The sequence below is a fragment of the Oncorhynchus masou genome, chromosome 6, assembly GCF_036934945.1.
Source record: "Oncorhynchus masou masou isolate Uvic2021 chromosome 6, UVic_Omas_1.1, whole genome shotgun sequence".
Taxonomy (NCBI): domain Eukaryota; kingdom Metazoa; phylum Chordata; class Actinopteri; order Salmoniformes; family Salmonidae; genus Oncorhynchus; species Oncorhynchus masou.
Genome location: NC_088217.1, coordinates 28,474,417 through 28,489,353, shown reverse-complemented (window position 1 = coordinate 28,489,353; position 14,937 = coordinate 28,474,417). Strand labels below are relative to the sequence as shown.

Here is a 14,937-nt window from a genome sequence, read left to right as displayed (position 1 = left end):
CACTAGCCACTTTAACTATGCCACTTTGTTTACATACTCATCTCATATGTATATACTGTACTCGATACCATCTACTGTATCTTGCCTATGCTGCTCTGTACCATCACTCATTCATATATCCTTATGTACATATTCTTTATCCCCTTACACTGTGTATAAGACAGTAGTTTAGGAATTGTTAGTTAGATTACTTGTTGGTTATTACTGCATTGTCGGAACTAGAAGCACAAGCATTTCGCTACACTCGCATTAACATCTGCTAACCATGTGTATGTGACAAATAAATTTGATTTGATTATCTAGCTAATATAGGGTGTAATCATAGTCCAACAGTTGCAAGCGAGAGTTTCTATTGGACAAAGTCAGGTATGTTTATCCCCATTTGTTTAAGTAACATTAGCAGAATCGGCAGGAATGAATACACCCCTGATCACGCATAAACACAGTTCACTTTCATAACAGCCGCATTGTATTCCTTCTCGCAACTATGCTCTCTCCTCCTCATCTTTTCCCTTCATCATGTGTGGACGTCAATGCACAACACATCAGCTGTATGTGACCAGGCAAAAAAACTTACCAAGCCAAACCATATCATAACTGCTATACACAGCCTACATCATTGTTATCATATTAGCTAAAGTAACATCATAGTCAACATAGCTAATAGAACTAAGACATTAGTGAACCTGCTGCAATAATGCAGTAATGTTAGTGTACAGTCAATAAGCCGTTTTGCACCTAAACCCATGGGCCACAGTGGCAATACAATTGTTAAACCAAAAGCTTACCTTAACACTGCAACTCTTCCAAGTCGTGTTGGATAGTCATAGCCAGCTAGCTAACATAGCATCCCTCTGTCTGAGCAGGGTGTTTGAGTAGGCTAAACTAGATAGCTGCATTTGCTAGCTAAGTGGGGGAAAAATAGAGTCTCTTGCTCCTCTTTCATTTTGGAAGAAATTAATTTAACTGTTCAACTATTGTCTTTCTCGCTGAGTCAACTACTCACCACATGTTATGCACTGCAGTGCTAGCTAGCTGTATCTTATGCTTTCAGTACTAGATTCATGCTCTGATCTTTTGATTGGGTGAACATGTCAGTTCATGTTGCATGAGCCCATAATTACTGTGTAAGTCTATGGAAGGGGATGAGAACCATGAGCCTCCTAGGTTTTGTATTGAAGTCAATGTACCTATGGTGCTACCCTACAGAGTGATGTTGAGCCTACTGTAGACCTTCATTGCAAAATATTATGTTTTAATAGATTTTTTGGTGACATTATTATATTTAGTATAGTTTTATCTAAAAAGTATAACTAAGTGTTTTACTATTTAAAAAAAAATCACTGAGGAGGATGGTCCTCCCCTTCCTTCTATGAGGAGCCTCCAATGACGTGCACATGTTCATCACCATGAGTCTATTTGACTGAATTCTAATCTAATTCTATTCTACTAAGTCTATTTGAGTTATTCTTCTCTTATTTATATATATATATTTTTTTGTTGTTGTGGGTTTTATTTATTTTATTAAGATAGGAGAGATTGAGAGTCAGAAGGGTAGTGGGTCTGATACGAATCCATGACTACTCTGGTAGGATATACAATATGTCTGCTGGGGTCCACGGCACTAATCGCTGAACCACACCGGCCATATCGATTTATATTCTTAGCTGAATCAAAACCCGAAACCTAAGCTCTCTCAAGTCCGTCAGACATCCATCACAAAATAAGAAGGGAACAGCGCACTGATCTGCGGAAAGATAGGAAAGGTGAAGGATGGTTAGGAAAAGGATGGGAAAATGGGAAGGAACTGTAGCTGTTAGTAGAGCATGGCTCTTGCAAAACCAGGATAGTGGGTTTGATTCCCGGGATCACCCATATGTAACAAATGTATGCATGCAAATGGAATATATTACTAATTTATAAAATGTCAGTGTTCTCTTTTTACCTTTTTTATGTGGTTTGATGAAAATAAGCCCCTACCTACCCAAGTCTGGATATACAACTGCCCTGTTTGTTTTGGATTCTCAGAAAGAGGGATACATGGGAGAGGAGGAGGCTGCAGCGCCATCAATGTATTGATCCAAGCCGGCATGTGGCACAAATCACATGTCCCTGAGAATACTTTATCTGTTTGGCCTAGATAGAGTGCGTCCCAAATGGCACCCTACTCCTTATAATAGTGCATCTTCAGACTCTGGCATGCAGCCTCGTTCTCTTTGATCCTTCCTTACATTAATCCCCTGTTCAAAGAATCCGTTACCTCAGCTCTAAACAGCTGCACTGGACAATAAACCAACAATTACTGCTGGCTGTTGCAACCCTGGCAGTCATGCAAAGGAAGAACTCTTACCTTGAACCGACCCGAACAGTCTCTCTGAAGTGTGCTTCAAAGCGTCACCTTGTGCACTCTTCATCTGAGAGAGTTTCTCTTTACTTCTCTCTGGCACCCCATACCTTTTTTTATGAGTCTCATGTGTTCTCCATCATTAAGCTTTTTGTGACTTGTTCTAACATATTATCGGCATAAATATGGCTTTGTATTGCAACACCCACTAGTCATGTTGGGTCGTTCCACGAAATTAGTCCCTTTTGGGTAGCGTAATTTGATGGGGAAAACCTAATAAATCTTCGCATAATTTTAACATTGTACTTTTCCATCTCAAGGTTAAATTTCAAAAATGACTACAGTAAGTGCCTATTAAGTGCCAAATAAATTATCAGAGTGTACAGGTTGATTTAATTTTAAAGGCCCAACGCAGCCATTTTTAATTCAATATCAAATAATTTCTGGGTAACAATTAAGTACTTTTCTGTAATAGATTTAAATGAAAATGGACAAACCTATTTCTCAAACAAGACATTTGCTAGGACTGTCTAGGAGTGGTCTGAGTAGGGAGGGGAAAACTAAAAACTAGCTATTATTGGCAGAAAGACTTGGAACAAAAATAATGTATTGGTCTATTAACCAATTTACCACATGGTGATGTCACCATGGAAAGCCAAAACTACCACCCCATGTGAACCTGTTGATTTAGAAGCTCCTGTGTAAGTTGCTGCTTGAAAATACAATCATCGGAAAAGAACACATACTTTTACAATGTGTGTTTCATCTGTTGCGTACAATATGATACAAAACACAGAAATACAATATGATACAAAATGCAGAAAAAAATGCATTTTGACTGCACTGAGCCTTTTTTTAAATCAGCCATAAATCACCTTGTGACAGGGGGAATGGAAGCTTGTTTTGTCTAACAGGGAGGGGCAATTGAAGGCTAGCTTTGCAAAATATTTCAAATGAAAACATTTCTAGCCTGTATCTATGGGTAACAGGGTTGACATGTTTTGCTCGACCCACTCAGTTGTCCCATCACAAAACACCAGAAATTGCCAAAAGGAGTAGAACCAGCTCACTTGCTTTTACACTATTATTTAACTATTAGATGTTCAATGTTTCTTTTGGGATTTTTTTTCCTCAAACGGAATCATTTCACCATATTAAAAATATAGTTAATTTTATGTAACAGTGTGTTTCATCAACTTAAAATGATTTTTTTTTTTTTACCTAATAAAATGAATAACTAATCACATTAAATAAATAATCATCTTCAGAAATTACTTTGTTAAAGCAACAAAAGGAACTTTATAACTTGGGCAAATGTTGGGGTTAAGTGAGTTAAAATCTTCCTAGACATCAGAGTGCAGAGGGACATGCCAGAATTTTTGCACATTAGCAAGTCCGTATTCATGATTTATTGGATTTTCTATGTTGTACACTTTTAAAAAAGTGGGGTTCAACAAGGGTTCTTCTAAGTTCCTTAAAGTTCTTCGAAGAACCTTAGGGTTCTTGACACTGAAAATGGCATCTAAAAGGTTCTTCCAAGAACCCCATAGGTGGGGTTCATCGAGGAACCTCCTTAGTTGGTGGGGGTTCTTGCAGGAACCCAAATGAAACATTTTCATTTGAAAGGACTGCAGGTGCAGGCACTTAACTGAAAAATCTCCTCAGTTTAAGGTAAGGTTTGTCCCTTGTATGACCTACGTTTATATTGTTTTATGATGATACCATCTATCTTTTTATATTTGTGACAATCTTTCTAAAACAGAAAATGGACACAATTCAATGGATATCAATCAACAAAGAGGTAAGAATATGTTGAAGGCTAGCTGTATTGCGTGCAGATGACTGAACTGCTCACTTTTGTGTCGATCTGCAGGTATACGAGGAGGCATAAGGAGGCATAGGAGGCATATGTAAGTAGGTATTGGTATGTAATGCAGATCACATTTATCATCCTCCTCCCTTACCTCTTCAATGAATATCCCATAGGCCTCTACATTATGGACACAGTATGTGTATGAAAACCATTATCAAAACCGTTTTTTAAATTCACATTCACCACAAAAAGTTATGAATTCTGTTGTGTGCATCTTTTGTTAATTATCTATATAATGTCTTTTGGGGGGGGGGAATTCCCAGACTTTACCCTTCCTATACCTGAATATAACAGGAAACATGTTCAATCACCATGCACTGCAAAATCATTCTGGCTATGGATACGGAGAACATAAATAGATTAACATCAATACGCCAGAGGATATACCCATTGGACTTGGAGCTCTGCTGGGAGTTTATCTCATATTTAGATTTTTTTTATTCTGCTTTTCCACTAAAATCATAAACACTGACAACTAAAATATTGTGTCATTGTTATACTTATTATTATTATTATTAATAATAGGGGACGGGGGGGGTAGTTCAAAAATGAATCCCAAAAGGTTCTTTGAGGGTTCTTCTCAAAGGGTTCTTTGAGGATCCATTAAAAGGGGTTCTATGAAGAACCCTTTTAAAGAGTTCTCGGAAGAACTTATTCGGGTTACGCATGTCTTGTATTCAAGATCCTAAATGGCCTGGCGCCCCCTCCACTCAGTATTTTTGTTAAACAGAAACCCCAAACATATGGCAGCAGAGCCACAAGGTTTGCCATGAGAGGTGACTGTATAGTTCCCTAAAGTAAAAGCACCTTTAGTAAATCCGCTTTCTCCGTGAGAGCTTCCCATGTCTGGAATACACTGCCATCAGACACGCATAACTGCACCACATATCACACTTTCACAAAATGCATGAAGACATGGCTAAAGGTCAATCAGACTTGTGATCATAATCCCTAGCTGTGTTTTGCCGCTTTCCATGTTGTCTGTAGCTTGTGAGGAGTGGAAACACTTTGTTGCTTTTATGAATTTTGTCTTGCTGCTTTTTGTTCTATGTTGCTCGGGCTGTACGCTACGTCTTGCTTGTCCTATGTTGCTCTCACTGCTCAATGATTGGTTATATTGTAATTGTTTTTAATATCCTGCCCAGGGACTGCGGTTGAAAATTAGCCGGCTGACTAAAACCGGCACTTTTACTGAAACGTTGATTAATGTGCACTGTCCCTGTAAAAATAAAATAAACTCAGCTAATGTAAACCCCATACAGGCCAGAAGAGGGCCGTCTACCCCACGTACTTCACTCTTTAGATCCTTCTGCCAGTACTGAATAGGTCATTTTGGATGGGGAGAGAAAGAAGTTAGATAAGGGTGGAATATGCTTTAATTTACCACCCATCATCTGGATACAATAGAGCGATTGGTTTATGTCCTGAGGGAGCGGGCCTTCCCACTAAAGCACAAGACTGGGGAGGAGAAAAGACGGAAAAGTCTAAGTGAGATCCTTGATACTCTGACAACACCCCATTGAAGTTGAAATTTAAAACTGTTAGGTAAGGGCTGGGGTAGGTGTTATGGTTAGGTTTAAGGGTATGGATGTCCCAAGGAACTCACTTAGCATCAACCAAGAAAAGACACAAATGTTCTATTTTTTTAACATCAAAGTATGGCCTAAATTTAGAGCTAGGAATAAACTCTAGGAAGTGTTAGGGAATCAAAAGGACAGTCTTCCTCTATTCCATTAAAATATATATATTATTTGTTTGTGTTTTTAGGTCTATTGTTTTTATAATTCCCATTAGACATTCATTACACATTCCTAAATGAAGCCCTGTTAATCTTCTTTCTACTGAATACCTTTGTTTTCCTTATGAATGGTTATGTTACATGAGACCTCACCTTTACATGGATAGTGATCGATGGCGTAGATAAAGGACTCTGAAACCTTTGTTGGAAACTGTCTTAGCCTCGTACGAACCATCCTGATCTCGAGAGCTTAAATTCTGTTTTGTTACAGATCTGTGTAGCGAAACAGAATGTGAGATCAGGATGGTTCGTACGAGGCTGAGTCTGGCAACTTTGTAAAACCACAGAGCTTCTGATGCCATGAGTCTCGGCACCACTCGCTCAGCCATGGTTGACCTGGAGAGTAAAATAAATTGTAATATCTCGGCGACCATACCCTGCTACATTCATGTGATTGCCATGCGTGTGCTCAGAGGTGTTAAAATATATACGTAAAGCTTTTTATAATTCAGCCTCCGATTTCTTCTTTTAAATCTCAGTTAATCCTCTTTTTCATTGTCACTATCACTATTGAAAACAGTCACCGTTACCAAAAGCAGAGAGAGTGGAAAGGTGAAATGTAGTTGAAAATATAAAAGCCTCTTTAATTATCACCCTGGAAAGAGTGTAAAATCATGACAAGTCCCCATGAGATGTTGTTATTGTGTGGAGTGAAATTATTACCAACCGTGTCCCCAACCACTCTCTCTTAAGTGTTCCAGACCATGTCCCCAATACTAAGCTTTGGGTTGACTTTACCCCTAGGTATAGGTCCCCTCTCCCAATGCTAACCTTAAAGGAGCAATCAGCAGTTGTTAATCCATTTTTGGATGTATAATTTAATTATATGCATCCATTGATTCTTGAAGAATGTAACTTATAAATGCTTCATGAGCTTAGTTCAACTGTCATACCCCATCAGAACTCAAAATACAAGCTTGTTTAACTCCAATGTTTGTAAACAAAGTAAATGTAAACAAACACTGTATAGCCTCAAAATATAGTTAACTATTTTTATATCATGGATGGTCAGTCCTTGCATCCATAGAAAAACAATGGCAGGCAGTAAGCTTTGTTATTTTTTTCAACAGCTGATTGCCCCATTAACCCTTTAGCTGGAATATGCTAAATTTACCCAGTATCAGCTTCTCGGAGCAACTTCACCCTCTACCAGGTATTCCCAAACTGGGGTAGGGTGAAGGGGTATGCGCAATGCTGTCAGGGGGCGCCAAATAAAAATTGTGATTCATCTTTTTTTTTAAGTGTATATATATATATATTATTATTATTTTTGCATTTTCAAACGGTCCAATTATATTTTCCAACGGGGCTATACATTTGGGTGAGGTTTTTTTTCTCGCCTGAGTAGCCTCGTTACACTGCCAAAAATCAAATTAAACCACCTAGTGTTCAGCGAAATAACAACACAATGTCAAATAGCCTTGTTGTTGTTGTCATGTTGTGTTGCTACCATGATGTGTTGTCATGTGTTGCTGCCTTGCTATGTTGTTGTCTTAGGTCAATCTATATGTAGTGTTGTCTCTCTTTTCGTGATGTGTGTTTTTTTCCCCTTTATCTATTTATTTATTTTTTATTAAATCCCCGTCCCCGCAGGAGGTCGTTTGGCTTTTGTTAAGTCGTCATTGTAAATAAGAATTTGTTCTTAAAAAACATCTTAGGGCTAGGCGTCCCACTAGCGGGACAACTTCCGGTTAAACTGGAGGGCGCGCAATTCAAATAAATAATCATAAGAATTATGGATATTAAACATGTAGGTACATACAATTGTCTTATCGGTTGAAAGCTTATATTCTTGTTAATCTAACTGCACTGTCCGATTTACAGTAGCCATTACAGTGAAAACGTGCCATGAGATTGTTTGAGGACGGCGCCCCACATCAAATTATTTTTCAACCGGCAGAGGTTTCATAAATTCACAAATAGATCAAATCCTTCTTTATATCCTTAAAACTCGTTCAACAAGCAGAGAAAGGAATCCAAAAATCTACCGCTATACTTTGTTAAAACAAGTCAAAATATGTTTCTATTGACTCCTCAGATACCCTAAAATGTTATCAAACTATAATATTTCATACGGAAAGAAGTGTGTTCAATAGGAAACCGATATTAGCAGGTGCGTCTACCTCGGGCACCCAAACACGAATTTCCAATAATGTGTCCCAGTACTAAAACTCATTATTCTTACTCGTTTTGGAAGAAACCAGCCTGAAACCTTGAACACAGATATCTGAGACCCTGTGAAAGCCAATGGAATTGCATACTGGGAGCTAGATTTAATTATTTCCCTATACCTTCCATTGTAAGAGCATGGGCTCTCAAAAAAGAAAACTATTCTGGTTGGTTTTTCTTTCGATTTTCTTCTACCATATCTATTGTTCTATTGTGTTATAGTCTCCTACATTTATTTTTAATTATTTTCTACAAACTTCAAAATGTTTTCTTTCCAATGGTACCAATTATATGCATATCCTGGCTTCAGGGCCTGAGCAACAGGCAGTTAACTTTGGGCACGGCGGAAATTGAGAAAGAAGGACTCTAGCCGGAAGTTTTTAATTTTAACTGACTTGCCTAGTTAAATAAAGGTTAAATAAATAAAATTAACCGTCACTCTCTCACGGGAATTAAACTAACGGCCCCGTATGAAGCCAAACATAGCTGCTGCTCATGTTCTGTACTGATGCTGCAAAAGCCATGACAGGGAGACATAGTGGAGTGGTAACGTCACTTGAGTGGGTTGAGTCACTGATGTGATCTTCCTGTCTGGGTTGGCACCCCCCTTGGGTTGTGCCGTGGCGGAGATCTTTGTGGGCTATACTCGGCCTTTCCTCAGGATGGTAAGTTGGTGGTTGAAGGTATCCCTCTAGTGGTGTGGGGGCTGTGCTTTGGCAAAGTAGGTGGGGTTATATCCTTCCTGTTTGGCCCTGTCCGGGGGTATCATCGGATGGGGTCACAGTGTCTCCTGACCTCTCCTGTCTCAGCCTCCAGTATTTATGCTGCAGTAGTTTGTGTCGGGGGGCTAGGGTCAGTTTGTTATATCTGGAGTACTTCTCCTGTCTTATCCGGTGTCCTGTGTGAATTTAAGTATGCTCTTTCTAATTCCCTCTTTCTTTCTTTCTCTCGGAGGACCTGAGCCCTAGGACCATGCCTCAGGACTACCTGGCATGATGACTCCTTGCTGTCTCCAGTCCACCTGGCCGTGCTGCTGCTCCAGTTTCAACTGTTCTGCCTGTGATTATTATAATTTGACCATGCTGGTCATTTATGAACATTTGAACATCTTGGCCATGTTCTGTTATAATCTCCACCCGGCACAGCCAGAAGAGGACTGGCCACCCCTCATAGCCTGGTTCCTCTTTAGGTTTCTTCGTAGGTTTTGGCCTTTCTATGGAGTTTTTCCTAGCCACCGTGCTTCTACACCTGCATTGCTTGCTGTTTGAGGTTTTAGGCTGGGTTTCTGTAGAGCACTTTGAGATGTCAGCTGATGTACGAAGGGCTATATAAATAAATTTGATTTGATTTGGTAACGCGAGTGCAGGCAGTTGCTCTTGACGCAACTTGGGTACACTGCAGCATCTACCGAGAAGCTCTTGCTGCCTAGGGAATGCCTGACAGCTTGAAAGACGTTTTGGACACTTTGTTAAAGCAAGGCCCCTGAACTGTTGTGTATTTTCTGCACTATGCAATGATATGGGCAGCGACCATGTAACTCTTTTACAACATACAGAGTGTGCTGATTGTCAAGAGGCAAAGCATTGACACGTTTTTTAAAATTGGCAGACGGCTTAAAGTTCATTTTACTGACCATAATTTTCACTTGTCTGACCGTTTCTCACATGACTGGCCTATCTGGGTGATGTTTTTTCTCGCCTGAATGATCTGAATCTAGGATAACAGGGACTCTCCGTAACTATATTCAATGTGCAGGACAAAATTGAGGCTATGATTTAAGTTGGTGCTCTTCTGTCTGCATTACAAGGACAACACAGGTCTTTACATCATTGAATTATTTTCTTGTGTGCAAATCAACTCATGCTTACGGACAATGTTAAATGTGATATAGCGAAGCACCTGAGTAAGTTGGGTGTGCAATTACACAGGTACTTTCCCAAAACGGATGACACAAACAACTGGATTCGTTATCCCTTTCATGCCTTGCCTCCAGTCCACTTACTGGTATCTGAACAAGAGAGCCTCATTGAAATTTCAACAAGCGGTTCTGTGAAATTTGAATTTAAATCAGAAGCCACTGCCAGATTTCTGGATGGGGCTGCGCTCAGAGTATCCTGCCGTGGCAAATTGGCTGTTATGACACTGTTGCCTTTTGCAACCACATACATATGTGAGAGTGGATTCTCAGCCCTCACTAGCATGAAAACTAAATACAGGGACAGATTGTGTGTAGAAAATGATTTAAGACAGACTCTCTCCAATACAACCCAACAGAGTTATGTCCATCCTTTCAAGCACACCCTTCTCATTAACCTGTGGTGAGGTATTCACAATTTTCGATGAACAAATAAGGTTTTATATGGAAGATGGTTAAATAAAGAGTGAAAGTATTGATTAGTATATAATTATTTGTGCCCTGGTCCTATAAGAGCTCTTTGTCACTTCCCAGGAGCAGGGTTGTGACACAAACTCACTCGTACTGATGTTTAATAAATGTATAGTGTGTGATTGTTTGTGGCAGGCCTACAATGATGGCAAATAACATTTGAGTGTGCTATAAAAAGTTTGGGAACCACTGCCCTACACCATTACTAACCGTATCCCTGACGTCCTTTCTGCACCGCAGGTGGTGATGGAGTCTGAGGAGCCAGAGCTGAGGGAGTGTGATGAAGCCTTTGAGTCAGATGAAGGCAATGTAGAGTCTTACCTGGAAGAGCCAGAGAGCAGCAGGGAGCTCCTGGAGAGGCTCAAAGAGCTGGAGGTGAGGCCCAGGGAGGGGGAATTCAGGGCTTGTCTAGGCTATATCTCATTTTGTCTGTCTTTGATTCCTCACACCTTGTCTCCTCACCTCCTCCTCAACTGTATTGGAGGAGAAGGTTCAAGGTCCCTCCACTCTGACCTTCTTCAATGGGTTTTGAGAAGGAGACAAGATGAGGATAAATTAAGAAAGAGCTCAAGTCTTGACCCCTGGAGCTGTTGACCCTCTGGGTACACGCCTTTTCTCATTTGGATGTCCATCTTCCACCCTCTCTCCTCCATCCTATCTTCTTCATGACCCAAAAACCGATAAGTGGTCGAAGAGTGTGTCAATTAGGCGAACGGAAGAGTGTCTTCCCCTCCTCGATGGTCACTTTTCATCAAGTATAGTCATGTGCATCCTACCGGAGTCCTTCACCGAAGAGTTTTTAAATCTGTCATACCCCATTTGAATCAGCTTTTGTTTTGCCGGAGGAGAAGAGCATGCATACATTTAAAAACAATATTCTACTTGTTGTTTTATCTATAAAATGTCTTGCACAGCTAACTTCCTTTAGTTTTTATCACTTTACAAATGTATTTTTGGATCCACCCTGTAAAAGTAATTTGCCTAAGTGAAAATTCATTCAACACATTTGGCATACAGTCTGGTGAACTTGGATTGGTCCAGAATAATAACGATGCTTAAAACAGTCACTCAATATTACATCACCCAGTACTTTTGAGTGATCTGCAAGTGGAGGAGTCTCATTTTCGGCCATGTTCCTTCCTTGCCGCCTCTCCTCGATTACCTTTGATATTTTTTCAAACTGAGGCAAGAGAGGACGGAGGACGCAGGAGTTGAGCAAATCTAGTTGAGAAAACACCCTGGAGACAGAGCTGCATCAGACAAAGCAATCAATGAAAACGAATAACCGTTTGATTGATGCAGTTGGTTGTTTTGACTGATAACTGCACCTGTCAAAACGATTACCTGCTTCAGTCCAAACAACCAAACTAAATCAAATAATTAAAGTATTTGATTCATCCTAGGGATGGAGCAGCCATGATACTATTTACTATTAATATCATCACTAGTACTTTATTTTTAATATTAGTAGAATTTGTATTTCACTATTTCAAAATGTATGTCAATTTTATAGATATGAACCTGAATCAAGTGTCTCAGTGTAGGAGTGCTGATTTAGGATCAGTTTTGCCTTTTCGATCATAATGAATAAGATTACATGGACGAGGAGGACCTCCTAGATCAGCACTCCTACTCTGAGACTCTTGATACATACAGACCATGATTTCAGGGCTATGCATCTGACTGTATCATAGTCCACCAGGTGTCTCCCTCCTCCTGTGAAATAAGTGGTTTTGAGAGTCTATCATGGCAAGTGAATGTCATTTATATGCTGAATAATGGTATTGGATTTGAATGGTTTTGTCAGTCAAGGATCCCTCCCTACATTTTACTAATTAAAAATGTTTGTTTCTTCTGGTGATTAGGGTATTTTGGAAGGGATGTTTTGCGAGTCAAGGGCCACTTCGTATGACTTGCATCCACTCTCCTTTCAGCTTAGTACCGAGATAGATATCCAGTGCTTAATTTGTAAATCGGGAGGTGCTGGAAGAAAAAGTGATCGCGAGAGGGGGGTAAACTGGGGAGTTCTGAGGTACTGGAAAGCATGGGGGGAAAAAAGACATCACCTTTATAATAAAGCATTGGATGCAAATCATCACATTTGCGTAGTGGCATAGAACAGTAGAGTAGAGGCACTTACAGAAGTTGAACACATGGGGAATAAATGTGTGGCCTAGGGTCTGGGAAATGTTAGGCCTTTTTATAAACACATTTCGTGCAATTCTACATTTTACGTGACTGGAGACTTTAGCATAATATTTTTTTAATGCCACTTTCAAAACAACTGGGAAGTCGAAGCTGGGAAATCGCCGACTTCAGTGCATTCAACACAACTGGGAAATTATGAAAACGAGCTCTGACTGGGAAAAATTAGTTTTTAATGGTCATCCAACTCGGAATTCCAATCGGGGAACTTTTGCCTCTTTCTAGAGATCAGACTTTCTGATCTGAAGATCACTGACGTCATGATTCAACCTCGTTTTTTCAGAGTTCCCAGTTGTCTTGAAATCGCCATAATACCGCACAAGTGATCGAAATGACAGGCTACTTTGACACTGACAAACTAAGAATCAAAATCCTTTGTCTTGAATCCATCAATAGCCTAGGCCTAGCTGTGTGGAGACACCTATTGTAGGATACAATCTGAGGAGGAAATTATAGTCCTAAAAATGCTTTCCAGTTTCTCTGACTCACACAATGGTGTGCAGCTCATTCGCTGGTGATGGCTGATGCGCTCCTGACAAAAGCTTAATATTGCAGATAGATTTTGTATTCATATAGATTGTAGCTTCCATCAATGTAATTGCGTAATTTCCAATCCCCCATATATTTTGGGGTAAATATATACAGTACAAGTCAAGTTTGGACACACCTCCTCATTCTCAGGTTTTTCTTTATTTTTTACATTGTAGATTAATAGTGAAGACATCAAAACTATGAAATAAAACATATGGAATCATGTAGTAACCCAAACTCATGAAGCTGGTTGAGAGAATGCCAAGAGTATACAAAGCTGTCATCAAGGCAAAGGGTGGCTACTTTGAAGAATCTGAAATATATATAAAATGTATATATTATATTTAGAATTGTTTTAACAATTTCTTGGTTACTACATGATTCCATATGTTATTTCATAGTTTTGATGTCTTCACTATTATTCTACAATGTAGAAAATAGTACAAATAAAGAAACTCTTGAATGAGTAGGTATGACCAAACTTTTGACTGGTATTGTGTATCTTAATTTCCACAATTAACAAATAAAATGCTTAATAATGTAGGTAGTTCATGTGAAGGATTGTTACATATAACCAGGATTTCCATTACAAAATTTACCTTTTTGGCAAGTAATTATTATTTTAGCAAACAATTATTGTGATTCATCCTATATTTTCCCTAACATAATTACCCCATAGCAACAGATATGGGACACACACACACTCATACACACTTCCCACCCTTCCCCCACAAACAACCACAAGCTCAGATGTTCAACAGTTGTTCCATCCCTGAGCCCAACTCAAGAAAGGACGTGATGTGCAAATGCATATACAGTTGTAGCTTTTTGAGATGACATGCAAAATTGAGCAAGAATGGGCAGATTTGATTAACCAATGTCAAGTCCTAACTGATGGAGCTCAGATACATCCCCTTCCCCTGAAACACACACGCTGGTCCTCCGTTGTGACCATTTTCCCAAGCATCTCTGCAGTCAGACCTTTGATTATTTGGGGCCACAATTTGCCCCCTCTGATTTGTCTGAGTGTGACCTCCTCCCCATGGGTTACTGCAGCTAGTGTTGCCGGCACTGCCACAACCTGGGTGGGGGCACCCCACCGGAATTGTACAAGGTTGTCATGAGCAGCTTTGAGAAATTCCTTGTATATTATGCTCACCCGGGCCTCCCGAGTGGCGCTGCGGTCTAAGGCACTGCATCGCAGTGCTAGAGGCGTCACTACAGATCCGAGTTCATTCCCAGGCTTTGTCGCAGCAGGCTGAGACCAGGAGACCCATGAGGCGGCACACAATTGACCCATTGTCGTCCGGTTTAGGGGAGGATTTGGCCGGCCAAGATGTCCCATTGCGCTGTAACGACTCCTGTGGCTGGCCAGGCACATGCACGCTGACACGGTCGCCAGTTGGACGGTGTTTCCTCCGACTCATTGGAGCGGCTGGCTTTCGGGTTAAGCGAGCAGTGTGTCAAGAAGCAGTGTTGCTTGGCAGGGTCGTGTTTCGGAAGACCCCTGGAGCTGTTGACCCTCTGGGTACACGCCTTTTCTCATTTGGGCAAAAGTCCATCTTCCACCCTCTCTCCTCCATCCTATCTTCTTCATGACCGGGGGCTTTGGCTTCGTAAGGCCAACCCTG

At 40.2% G+C, this 14,937-nt stretch overlaps 1 protein-coding gene across 1 annotated transcript in view; it reads left to right on the top strand.

The window, feature by feature from the left end:
• LOC135541830 (nck-associated protein 5-like) overlaps positions 1 to 14,937 on the top strand; it is a 103,336-nt gene that overhangs the window by 62,003 nt on the left and 26,396 nt on the right. The window contains exons 3-4 of the mRNA XM_064968244.1: positions 4,218 to 9,243; positions 10,811 to 10,945. Coding sequence (XP_064824316.1) covers positions 10,817 to 10,945 — 129 coding nt within the window. The 5' untranslated portion in view covers positions 4,218 to 9,243; positions 10,811 to 10,816. The remainder of the gene's footprint in view (positions 1 to 4,217; positions 9,244 to 10,810; positions 10,946 to 14,937) is intronic.